Genomic DNA, 13,441 nt, shown 5'->3' with positions numbered 1-13,441 from the left:
GATCGCGACGTGGACGGGGCGGGCATCAAAATCTTATCTCTGATACGGCGGAGGAATTGACCGCTGCCGCAGTCCGCGCCTTTAACCACCCTCGTTTTAACCCGGTCCGGGCCCCGTGCACCCGCAGCCGCAGGCCGCAGATCACTTGTGTGGCTGGCGGCGCTCGTCTGCACGCCAACGCGCCGCCCCGCGATTCGCCCGCTTGTTTTTACCACGCCGTTGCGATCTGCCTGGTTGGTCCCGCGCGATCCAGCGCTGCCGCTGCGTGCTAGCCGCTAGGTGTTGCGACGCGATTGCGTAAATGCCATGCCATGCCGGCCGAGTGCTCGTGCGTGATTGGCTGGCTGAGTGTAGTGGTACTACTATACGGGCACTCCCAATGCAGAAACCACTATAGTTTCTATGGGCATTAATTGTACTGCCACCAAAGCATTTTGCTGATGTGGCAAGGTAGTTATTGAAGAGAGAAAACAAAAATCATAGAAACCGGGTCTAAGTTAGAAACCATGTCTACACGAGAACCAAGACACGAAGGGATGTGATTGGTAGCGAATGGAGAGAGAGTGTATGTGATTGGATAAAAAGTTGTTCTGTAGAAACTATCCATTGGAACCATGGTTTCTATATATAATATCTATGAAAATTAATAGGTATAGAAACTATACGTAGTTTGTAGCATTGGGACTGCCCTACTAAGGCCAATATCAGCGGGGATTTCATGACCCGGTTACCAATGTATCCATATTTTGGAAATAGTGCAGAAGAGTTTCATCCCTATGAAACTCTCTTTACTCCCATGAAACTCTTATCATCTCTCTCTTCATCAATACGGTGCCACATCAGCCTATTTAATGCCCATAAAACTCTGATGAAACCCCATTGAGACTAGCCTAAGGGCAGTCCCAATAGTGTATTGATGATGGTTTCTATCCTCATTAAATGACTTGCCACATAGGCAAAACGCTGATGTGGCAACGTAATTAATGAAGAAAGAGAGCAAAAATCATAGAAATGGTTTCTTCATGAAGAAATCAGGTCTACTCTTGACCCAATGCACTAAGAAACCATAAAATCGCCATTGGGGAGAAACCACCAGTTTCTAGGGAGCTCGTGTCGCACTCTCATTGGAGAAAAAGATAGAGTTGGGAGAGAGAAAGAGAAAATAGTTATTACTCATAGAAACTATGGGTTGAAAATGAGTACTTTTTTTTAGTACGGTATCCTATGTTATAGAAACTACCAATTTTTTTCATTGGGACTGCCCTAAGTAACCATGGTTAGTGAAAGGGTAGATTTGTACTCCTACATCGGAAGGTGTATAATTCTGCTGTCACTGTCCCGCGACAATATGTGAAGCAAGAGACGACACATATCAACGTCGAATGGCAGCACGAGGGGTTAGACAAGCAGATTGGGGGAATTGATGCCGATATTTTTTATTGCGGGATACGTATTAGGGGATAAGGACAAGAGAAATTTTACTTTGTGCGCGCCTTTGGTGTAAAGCACGTTAGTTTGCTTGGACAAAGTTAAAAGTACGTCCGATCGAGCAAACCTGTGATTTGTTCCTTAGCTGAAATCAACTCATACTAAGCACCATCCGTTGATTGATATATACACACACACACATGTCCAGTCCAGCGCCGTACGACGTTTGTCATGCGGAGGCTCCGCCACCTTTCTTGCTGCCCGCTGACAATAGAAAAAATTATGTTCTTGTATTTGAAATCTAAATTTGAAATTTTTCTTATTTGTCCACTCTGTTAATTTTTCTTTCCTATATTATATTTCCGTAAATCCTATGCAAAAAAGACCGTTTTGCGCCTTCTGAAATTTTTGGCCACGACGTTACGCTCACAGGATGATTATTGCAAGTTCTCTCCCCATATGTTGGTTGTTGCTGTCTTTCATGGCAATTTTTTTTAAAAAAAATCTTACACTTTTTCTTTTTTATTTGCTTGTACAAATTAAGAGATCTCAAAAATTAAAAGCACCAGCATCATCTTACAATATGAATTAAATAGGTGCATAGAAATGACAATAACATCCAGGTTTCACATGTAGCATGATATTAACATAGCTTACATAATTTTAAAATTTAGCATCCAGGTTCATATATATAGAACAGACAATTGTTATACGTGTTCACATTACATAACATCCATTTTGGGATATGGTAATCACAAACTTAATCTTCTTATACACCTTGTACTCATTGCAGGACTTCCGGTTCCAATTGTTTTGCTCCGTGTGGCCATTGAAGGGCTAGCTTTTTTGTGATTGCCAAGCAATTTTATTTCTGACAGAAAACTAGTATTTTCATCCATCCTATGAGTGCAAAACGATATGCATGAGTAATGACCATGTACATTTAATCCTAAAAATCTATAAATCTAACTACTAATTTGAACTGACCTGAACAAGCCGGTCTGATCAGCCGGCCCTAGGCGTGCTGCCACGCCCCAATGCCATGTGGCCGTGCCCCTGCGTCAGTAGCCGTGCCCCCGCGCCGGGTGGCTGCAACCCCACGCTGGGCAGTTGAGCCCTCGTGCTGGGTGGTTGTGCCCTCGCGCTGGGCGGTTGCACCCTCGCTCGGGGTGGCTGTGCTCCCAAAGGAGTCTCCTCCATCCTAGCTCGATCTAGGGTTGCAGACAGAAACTGGTTAGCCCTTTTTCTTTGTCTACCTTTATTTTCTCAAAGGGTATTTTGGCATTTCCACATCCTCCCAAGAGAATGTCTTACGGTGCACACCAACAGACTTGACGGAAATGTTATATAGGAAAGAAAAATTGACAGAGTGGACAAATAAGAAAGATTTCAAGTTTGGATGTCAAATAGAAGAACACAACTTTTTCTAGTGTCAGATAGTAAATTTTCTCATCTTTATTCGGTGTGACCATGGTGAGCTGTGAAGATTAAGGATAATTGATTACAGGTTACGTGTTCCTCAGGCTAATCGGCGACGAGCTGAAGAAGTAGTGGTAAAATTATCCTGAAGTCGTCGTGGTAACTTGATACTATACATGGGTACAGTCGCTTTCGATGGCGGTCGAGGATAACACACCGTGCTCCTAATCGGGCCAACCACAGGGTTACTTCACGGTATCGTCTGTCCCGCGTGTGGAATTTTACTTTGTGCGCACCTTTGGTGTAAAGCACGTTAGTTTGCTTGGATAAAGTTAAAGTACGTCCAATCGAGCAATTTGTTCCTTAGCTGAAATCAACTCATACTAAGCACCATGTACAGTCACCATATATGTGCATGCATGGTACTTAGTCCGTCGATTGATATATATATACACACACATGTCCAGTCCAGCGCCGTATGACGTTTGTCATGCGGAGGCTCCGCCACCTTTCTTGCTGCCCGCTGACAATAGAAAAAAAAATATGTTCTTGTATTTGAAATCTAAACTTGAAATCTTTCTTATTTGTCCACTCTGTTAATTTTTCTTTCATATATGACATTTCCATAAATCCTATGCAAAAGACCGTTTTGCCCCTTCTGAAATTTTTGGCCATGACGTTACGCTCACAGGATGATTATTGCAAGTTCTCTCCCATATGTTGGTTGTTGCTGTCTTTCATGGCAATTTTTTATAAAAAATCTTACACTTTTTCTTTTTTATTTGCTTGTACAAATTAAGAAATCTCAAAAATTAAAAGCACCAGCATCATCTTACCATATGAATTAAATAGGTGCATAGAAATGACAATAACATCCAGGCTTCACATGTAGCATGATATTAACATAGCTTACATAATTTTAAAATTTAGCATCCAGGTTCATATATATATAACAGACAATTGTTATACGTGTTCACATTACATAACATCCATTTTGGGATATGGTAATCACAAACTTAATCTTCTTTTACACCTTGTACTCATTGCAGGACTCCCGGTTCCAATTGTTTTGCTCTGTGTGGCCATTGAAGGGCTAGCTTTTTTGTGATTACCAAGCAATTTTATTTTAAACAGAAAACTAGTATTTTCATCCATCCTATGAGTGCAAAACGATATGCATGGGTTCATAGAGTTGTCTAAAAATTCTAACTCAACTTCCTGTTTGAGTAATTTCTGATGATAAATTCAATACTTCATGTATTACAATGCTCTTTGATATTCTATACACAAGATATATTTCTTCGCGAATATACATTGATAAAATCTTATTTACCATCTTGTCTTCTAGACATTTAATACAAAGCTTCAAGCTATTATTTATAGAGCAGCATTATACCTCGATCTATAGGCATACAAGCTTGAAAATTCGACTTTCAGTGTAATATGATATTTCGTAATCATAATTTGGGATTTTTCTCATACAGTGAGTCCCACAATGCATTTGTTATTTCTCCTGGCCATATACTCATTCTAGAGAGTAATCAGGAAATATATCCTGAGTTCACTACACTTCAATGGTAGCAAAATATCCTACATGGATTAAATAATGACTATAACAAATAATTCTACTATTCTGAGTAATTCTAGAAAATTTCTTCTTCTCTTGACGCATGCATATGTTAACATAAATTGGACCATGTGCATATAAGTTTACTACATGTAAACAGGTAGCAAGGTGCAAAAAGGTAGTGGACGGTTATTCAAAATATTCTTAGAAGCATCCTAGCATTTTCAGGATGATGGTATATGCAAATTTTCAGAATTAATACCAAGCATTCATTCATCCCAAAAATTATTCACTGCTAGGAAAGAAAATAGATATGAGTGTCTTGAAAATATAAGTCTAAGATCTGCAGGATTTAGAGAGCTCATATACCTTATACCATATTTCTAATGTAATCATTCAAAATTTTATTCTTGCAATTACATGGTATATACTTCATAACGTGTGATATATAAATAAATGCATTCAAAGGAGCATAAAAAAATCAACATGGTACATATACATGAACATAAATTAAATACTATAAATGTATACAAATAGAGGGATTTTTTTGTCAAAATGATTTTCTTCTAGAAATTTGTGGCACACCGCACATGTAGCTGCAAGCTTGATGATTAGTCACGGTGATGAGGTGCTTGCTAGCATCAAGTTCACAATTCTTCATGCGTGCTAAAACTACAGGTTATAAAATTTTCAAAGCCGAACAAAGACGTAGATTATTAGCATGTTGGAACTACATGTTCCTGTGCCTGATCTAACAATTGTATGATCAACAAGATCAAGACAATATTTTTACAGCTTCATGCCGTATTTTGCTTTCTTTAATGCAAAATTCATGCCTAATAGACACGTAAGCAGCATTCAGGCTGGCTGGATTGTACAACTACGTGTGAGCCAAGGATATGGCTGAGCGACGTGTAGGCCGCGGAGGACACGGTGTCGATGTTCGTGCGAGGTAGGTTGGGCTTATGACATGCGAGCTTTGTGGAGGTGCTTCTTGCACCATGCAGAGGTGGCGTTCAGGCCAGGCCACGATGTCTATGACTTCAGGTCGCGGCACATACATGCAGCTGTTCGGCGATGTGCGTGCTGGAACATGAGGTATTCGGGCGTGTGAGTCTGATGTGAAATTGCGGAAGTCTCCGGGCTTCAGCATGCTCGGTGCGGCGTGTCCATAGGCCTGCCTACGACATTGCTCTGTATGGCCTATGAGTCATGCGCAGACATGCACAGGCTACGGCGTTCGGTCCGTGCAGGTGGCGGCCGCATGCTCTTCGTAATGGAGCTTAGTGCCTCGATCAACGCATGATGTTGCTGACGTGCAAGCCAGGAACAAAAAAAAAAACCTTCGTGTTCTTTCCTTTTTTATTTTATTAACCCAAAATTCAGCTCTTCTAGATGCAATCACGTAGCATGCACGTAGTTGTCTATGTACTTCCGGTAGAAATTCCTATGCACACGTCATGTATAGTAATTGCGACAAAAAAAACATAATTGCCCAACTCGATGGTAAGACAAACGCAATTTGATCTGTAAGATCCATATATGTACCTTGCAGGATGCCAATTTGATCTACCTCACATGCTACGTAGGGTAGTGGTTAGTAGATACATACCGCGTTGAACGTTTGGTATTGTCGTAGAACTCTCTGCTTAACGACAATGGTGTATGTCAATGTAGTTCATATCGGCAGCAAGTAGAGGTAGCAGATCCGTTCCGTTAACAACGTCAGAGATGTCGACGTCGTCGAAGTAGTAGCCGCGAGATGTCGACACAAGTGTCGGCGTCGAAGATCGGCGGCAGCTTCAATGGCGATGTCGACGTAGAGCTTGTCGTGCTGATAACGTGTTATAAAACATGTTGCCAGCGGTTAGGACCTTCCCCTCTCTGTCTCTCAGTAGATGAAAGTAGAACACATAAACACAAGAGATAGGGAGACTATTCTTTATTTCTCTCAATATTGGTGATTACAACATAGAGCTCTCACATATATATAGTCCTGCTAAGGTCTAAAAGTTTAGTAAGAGCCCACATACAAACGGACTAGATTGGGATTCCTTCTTTTTATTTCCTTTTAAAATAGAGTCGGTATGTTTTACAACAAATTCCACTAGAGGTTAGAGTTGAACTTGGGAAAATGTCCTAGGTTTCTGTTAGATGTCTAGTGCTCAACTACTAACTCTGTAGTGCATGGATTTATATTCCGCAAAGATTAGGAAGAAGGTTAGTCTTAACCGGCAAGTTATGCTCACCCTAATCCCTCTACTGCTTTGGCATGGTCCTTGCAGTAAAGTTGCTTGCAATTCAAGTAGTCGCTCCATTTTCCAATTTAGCCCTTTCCGATGGTTGAAAGTATTTTTGGCTGATTTGACGTGTGAGAAAAATAATGTTAGTTGGCTAAAAAAGTACGGTTTATAAGCCAAACAAGGCCAAGCGAACAGGGCGCATAAACGTGGCGTTCTAAGACATGTGTGAACGCATGCAGATCATCAAGATCTCAAATATAATGAAAAATGAAAGACTTGAAACTAAGACGACGAGGGAACTGAGTGAGAAAGACACAAAAATAAAAAAAGACGAGAGCGTACGTCCGTTCGCAGGATCGCGTAGGCTGACAAAGACACGACGCAGACGGTGATCGTGCCGCCGCACCCGACAAATCCGATCGTTTTCTTCAGCAACGACTTCCGTGTCTCGTTTTCTCACCTGCATCCGACATGGAGAGAGAACGAGTGTTGAGGTGGCAAAAGAAACCAAATCAGTCCAATGGTGTTTATGTAATCACGCTACCTGATACTTGCTCGGATGTTGCCTGTTGTTATGGGTTCCCGGCGGTACCGGACGAGTCTGAACTTTCTCTGCTGCTTCAGCCAAAACTAGCCAACCCTCTCTGTTGTTTCTATTTTTCCAAGCTGCCAGACAAACCGCAGGACTCCGGCGGCGCTGTCGTCTGACCGAATGACGACCACCCTGAAAATTCAATGTTTCCAATGCAGATCGTACAGTACTACCTATCCTGCTTAGCTACGTGCCTCCGTGTGCTTAATTGGAAAAAAAAAATGGGTGGAAGTGTGACCACGGCGCCGCCAGGACCTATCACAGATTTACCATCCGTGTCCATCCTCTTGAAGTTAAGAAGTACTCGTTCTATTCTTTTTCACATGTCATATTAGCTTTGTTTTAAGTCGAGCATTTTTAACTTCGATCATCAATTTAAAAAAAATGTGTACGTGCATACTAACAATATAGGCCCCGTTCGCTGGTCTGAAACTTGGCTGAAAAACACTGTTCCGGCTGGTTTGTTGTGAGAGAAAAACACTGTTCGGCTGGTTTGATAAACAGTACCGCGTGACTGAAACCAGCCGGCTGGCTGAACGGTCCAGACCAGCGAACACCACCATAAGATTTATGTTTTTAGATTTACTATAACAACTACTTTCTTAAAATCGATGGTCAAAGTCTCTTCCGAGACAACCGGTAAATAATCAATGGTCAAAGATGAAATATTTAGCTTAGGTTAAAACAAATACGACATATAAAAAGCGACGGGGAGTAATATTTGTTTTCCAGCTATTTTTTTTCTAAATTTATAGTATACAGCAAATATGGACACGTGTCATGAATATACAGCAAATCCTCACGGCGTACGTCCTTAATTTAATTTCTTACTGCAGACAGTCGCCAGGCGCCACCGAGCCAGGCTTGCAGAGTTCTAGGCCCATTGGTTTTCTCTTCATGGGTCAGACGCGGCTACTCCTGTTTGACCTACATGCAGTGCAATGCAGCCACATCATTAAGATAGACGTTGACCGGGATCATTAACCACAAACACAAGTCAGGTTAGGGTTTGATCAATCGGCGATCGAGACCGTCCGGTCAGAGGCAGATGAGACCCCGGAATTGACAGGGTCAAGGGTCAGCCAAACGGATCGCGGCGTCCCCCCCGCCCCCCCCCCCCCCCCCCCCCCCCCCCCCCAAACGGAATTCCAAGCGCGCGCCCGATCTAGATGCGCCGTCAGCTTAGTCGCTAAGCTGTGTACGGACTACGGAAGATGATTTTGGCCCTTCGGTCAGAGAGACACAGCAGCCTAGCTAATTTGGAAGCTACTCAGACGTATACTTCGTACTTGTTTTTTCGGTGAATCTTCTCATTGGCTGGCTGGAGATTCTGGCGGTTAATACAACCGCTTGGTGTGGCACTTGAAATTAAAAATGTTGATGATTACTGTGGTCAAGGTCAATTGCTGGTCTTTGATCTTGAAATCAACTGGGTATTTATTTATTCATTTTTAAATAGTACAACCAGCTTCCTTTTATGTTGACAGTGACTTTCCTTGCATCTCTGCTGCTGGTCCGATGCAGCGTGCAGCCATGCATGGACTCGGAATCGGAAGTCGGAACTCTAGTAGCATGATGACCGCTAGCAGCTGGCTAATGATAAAATAATGCATGCCGCGGCTTAGTTTTCTTCCAAAGATAGACTGGAATGTTTGGAGGCGATTCAATTGGACTGTCAGGAAATCTCGTCAAACTAATCATATTAAATTTTGGAGCTACAATGTTAATCAGCTGATTGAGTATGCTGAAACCTCAATTAGGAAATGGAACATTCCATTATATGTGCCAAGAAAGTACGTTAAAGACCCGTTTCAGAAAGTAGAGACATATATACGTCAAAGAAGAATGTGCACAGCTGTACTCTGCTGGATTTCTCTTGGCACCGATTCGACCGCATTTCGGTTCAGTTCTGTCTTTCATTTATTTGTTTGTTTAACTTGATTGAATGTTGAACTCACCTAGGACTAGGAGAAACTTTTAAAACAGGACTTAGATTTAAAAACAATGGGCACAGTCAAGTCATGAACCATGAATCCAAGACCACGGTCCGGACGCCGTACGAGGCGAGCTCAAATTTTGAAATTCAGCGCAGGAACATTCGAAGAATCTGGTTAAATTCTACTCCTATCTCTCTCTGTTCTTTAGTTTAGTAGGAAAAGAGGAAGAAACGAGGGGTAGCTTCAGACCTGCACCGCAATTTCTAATTTTCTACTCCCAAATCCATGATAGCACGTGGGCCTCGGTAGCGGCTCTGGACGGGCTAACTGAGAAGAAATCGGCCCATTTGTTTACGAACGCGGGCCGAAATGAGGCCACCAAGGATCCTGTTCCGGCGGCTGGGCTGGGCTGGGCTCTCAGGAAGAGCTAGCCCGGACGACAGGCGGCCCGCGGCCAGCCCGCGAGCGCATGGCCAGAGGCGACCGGGCGAGGGCTTCACGGAATCGCTTTCACGGCGCGCGCGCGCGGGTGCTGGACGCGGCCGGTGGCGAGCTGACACGCGGTACGGGCGGCGGCGGGGTACGTGTCGAGGGACGACGGGTGCGGGGCTCTGCGGTTCGGTGCAACGGAGCCATATTTCTCGGGGCAATGCCTTCGGCACCTCCCACTCTTCCCCTGCCCGCCTGCGCCTCCGTCTCCGGCCGGCTCTCCTCCATCGCTACGGATTCCCAGGGCGAAACCACCAAAAATCCCAGCGCAGATCACTCGCCGGCCGCCTGCTCCATCAGATCCTCCCAACCGACAGCGTAACAAACCCCGGCTATCCTCGTCGCTGTCTGCTCTCCTTCACACTACTACTAGAGGCCGGCGGCTCTGCCAAACTGCAGGGAGGGATCCATCCCGCGGTAAGCAGCAAACTGCATGGCAGTTGGGTAGCACAAGGTGCTGCTGCTGTGCTTTTTGTGTGCGTAGTATATTTAGTCTGGTAGATCGATCTACTGATCTGGTGTTGGCGCTTGGTACTAGGGGCCGGCCGGGGTAGCTAGGTCTACGGTGATGAGGTCCATGGAGAGCACGGACTCGTCGTCCGGCGAGTTGCCACCGCAGAAGCAGCCGAGCTCGGCGCCGGATCTCCCGCCGGGCTTCCGGTTCCACCCGACGGACGAGGAGCTGGTCGTCCAATACCTCAAGAAGAAGGCCGCGTCCGTGCCGCTCCCCGTCGCCATCATCGCCGAGGTCGACCTTTACAAGTTCGATCCGTGGGAGCTACCTGGTACGTAAGCTAGCGTGTGTACCAACTTGATTGATGAATTGTTTATTGGCATGATTATCTCATCTTATTGTGTGTGCAGTGTAGTACTCTATTAAAATATTCTTTTAATACTGTGCACATCTTTTTGGAAGTAAATAATAAAGTAATACTACTATGTGTTATACTATACTAGTATATGCACATCTAGCTTGCATACTTCCATGCATGTGCCATACTACTCTCACGTACTGTGGCCTGGACATGATGGTTGATCAGATAAGGCGACCTTCGGGGAGCAGGAGTGGTACTTCTTCAGCCCGAGGGACCGCAAGTACCCCAACGGAGCGCGGCCGAACAGGGCGGCAACGTCCGGCTACTGGAAGGCGACTGGCACAGACAAGCCCATCATGGCGTCCGGTGGCAACCGCGAGAAGGTCGGCGTTAAGAAGGCGCTCGTGTTCTACCGCGGGAAGCCGCCAAAGGGCCTCAAGACTAACTGGATCATGCACGAGTACCGCCTCGCGGATGCGGCGAGCTCAACCACCAGCCGGCCGCCGCCGCCGCCTTGCAACGTCGTCGGAGGCAAGGCCACATCGTCTCTCAGGGTACGTGATGCGCTACTGTTCTACAGTGTAAAGACCGGAACATAATCCGATCTACCCTGAGATTGCATTAACAAACATATGCATGCATCAATAATCTCTCAGAATGTTTTCGCTAATATAATATATAGCTGGTGTGGTGATCAAGCTCTAACTAGTGTCTCAGCTCGACGACTGGGTGTTATGCCGCATCTACAAGAAGACCAACAAGCTTGGAGCCGGCGAGAGGAGCATGGAGTGCGAGGACTCCGTGGAGGACGCGGTGGCAGCCTACCCGACGCATGCCGCGGCTGCCATGGCCACCGTCGCAGGGGGAGGAAGGGTGGCTCATCATAACGGCAACAACTACACTTCGCTGATCCACCACCATCACGAGGACAACTTCCTGGACGGATTCATCACAGCAGAGGACACAGGCCTCCCAGCGGGCGCCAGCTCCCTGAGCCAGCTAGCCGCGGCAACGAGGGCAGCTGCTCCAGCGGACACCAAGCAGCTCCTCGTCCCGTCGTCCTCCACCACCCCAATCAACTGGTTCGACGCGTCGGCACTCGCAATTCTTCCGCCGGCACAGAGGTTCCATGGGTACAACAGAGACACCACTGACGGCGGCGGTACGTCCCTGTCGTCGCCGTCCGAAAGGAATAACCAGCTGGCGGCTGTTAGCGCCGCCGGTGCCGTCGATAGTGGCGACTGCAGCGGTGGCACTAATGCCATCGTTCCTACATTTCTCAACCCGCTCGGCGGGCAAGGTGCGGCAACCTATCACCACCACGCCATTTTCGGCACACCAGTAACGCCGGAAGCTGCCGCGGCCGCCACCGCCGCATGCGGTTTCCAGCATCCCTACCAGCTATCCGGCGTGAACTGGAACCCGTGAATCCGTGATACCGACATTGCCTATGGGCATGCATTGATGCATATGGCTGGCTTTTCAGGTAGTCAGCATCGCCAGGGGCTAGTACCAGTTGTTATAGTAGTCTCATTCAGTGAACCACAAGGACAAGTGCATGCATATATATTGCTGCATTGCCTACCACGAGCACGTACTTATACGGAGCTAATTAAGCAGCCTTGCAACTAGCAGGTAGGCCAATTTGAAGCAAAAATCTAGCTAGCCAATACTTACATAGATATATTAATTAGCCATTTAGCCTCTTGCATCTATAGATTGAACCCTGCATAAAATAAATTTAGCCTGCATGCATGTTCATGACCACCCCCTGTTCATGACATCCCCGCCATAAAACAAAATTAACTGCTGTGTATACATATTTTACTATATATGCACAGTTCACACGGACATGTAGTTAACAGGGAAAATATATAATATAATAGGGCAGGTACTATACGCCTGTACGGTAATTATATTGCATGCATGTAGATATTTTGTATGCATGTAGATATTTGTATGCTTAAAGCTCCAAAAAAAAGATATGTGTATGCTTGATTCATGCATATGCACACGCATGGACAATGTTCGTCATACTACCTAGTAGCCTACTGCATACCTACAGAATTTCCTAATTGAGCCGCAGCTGTGTATAGATCTTGGCTTGCAATGGGTTGGTTGCTAGATATAAAAGCCGTCGTCGCCCGCCATTGTCGCCATCTAGGCACCTGCAGGTTGTGTGCACAATTAATATAGCTGCATGTGTAATCTATGTTTCGGTTGGATTATTGGACTGTAATGTATATACAGACGAGTTTAAAAATTGCTAGACCATTTGCACTATCCCCTGTGGTGCCATGTCACTTGCACCCTCATATATCTGCGCTGAGAACATGCCATAACGGAATCTCTCGTCCAGCAGCCGCCTCCTCATTCCCACGTCACTTAGCTAGTAACAAACTCTGCAGCTTGATGGCGGTGCTGGCGCGAACGGTGCTCGCGAGAACGAACCGCGCGCGCTTGCTGGCGGTTCGTCGAGGCGCCGTCGCGTTCACCTGCCGAGAAAAGGCAAAAACCACGTGTCCGCGGGCGGCGTTGGCCAATGGCATGTACCGGCAGAGCTTGGCATGGAGCGCGCGAGACGTGCCCCATGGCACGGGCGCCGCGGCTATCGGAGAAGGAGCCCTGCCGGCCGGGGAGGAAAGGAGGTGAGGCCTAGACGGAAAGAAGTTAGGCGTATGCGCGCGCGGCAAGCATGCATCCTCTGTTTTTTTCCTCCGATCCGGCGCCCGCGCGGGCGAAGCGAGAGAGCCAGCGAGCGAGCGAGCGTACGGGCGCTCGAAACGTCGGCGCGGGGCACATCGCGGCCCGGCGCCTTTCGGCACTGTTGCCGCTGGCGTTCCCCGAATAGGGCTAGTACCTTTTGGGGTGATGGCACCCGCGAGATCGCGACGTGGACGGGGCGGGCATCAAAATCTTATCTCTGATACGGCGGAGGAATTGACCGCTGC

At 46.1% G+C, this 13,441-nt stretch overlaps 1 protein-coding gene across 1 annotated transcript; it reads left to right on the top strand.

The window, feature by feature from the left end:
- The first annotated feature begins 9,888 nt into the window (after positions 1–9,888).
- Positions 9,889–12,753, top strand: LOC136542474 (NAC transcription factor NAM-B2-like). The gene is made up of 4 exons (XM_066534936.1): positions 9,889–10,092; positions 10,214–10,460; positions 10,716–11,044; positions 11,208–12,753. The coding sequence occupies exons 2-4, from the start codon at positions 10,244–10,246 to the stop codon at positions 11,916–11,918; spliced, it is 1,257 nt and encodes a 418-aa protein (XP_066391033.1). The 5' UTR covers positions 9,889–10,092; positions 10,214–10,243; the 3' UTR covers positions 11,919–12,753.
- The last annotated feature ends 688 nt before the right edge of the window (positions 12,754–13,441 follow it).

Source organism: Miscanthus floridulus, chromosome 3 (genome assembly GCF_019320115.1).
Source record: "Miscanthus floridulus cultivar M001 chromosome 3, ASM1932011v1, whole genome shotgun sequence".
Classification (NCBI taxonomy): Eukaryota; Viridiplantae; Streptophyta; class Magnoliopsida; order Poales; family Poaceae; genus Miscanthus; species Miscanthus floridulus.
This window is presented reverse-complemented; position numbering and strand designations above follow the sequence as displayed.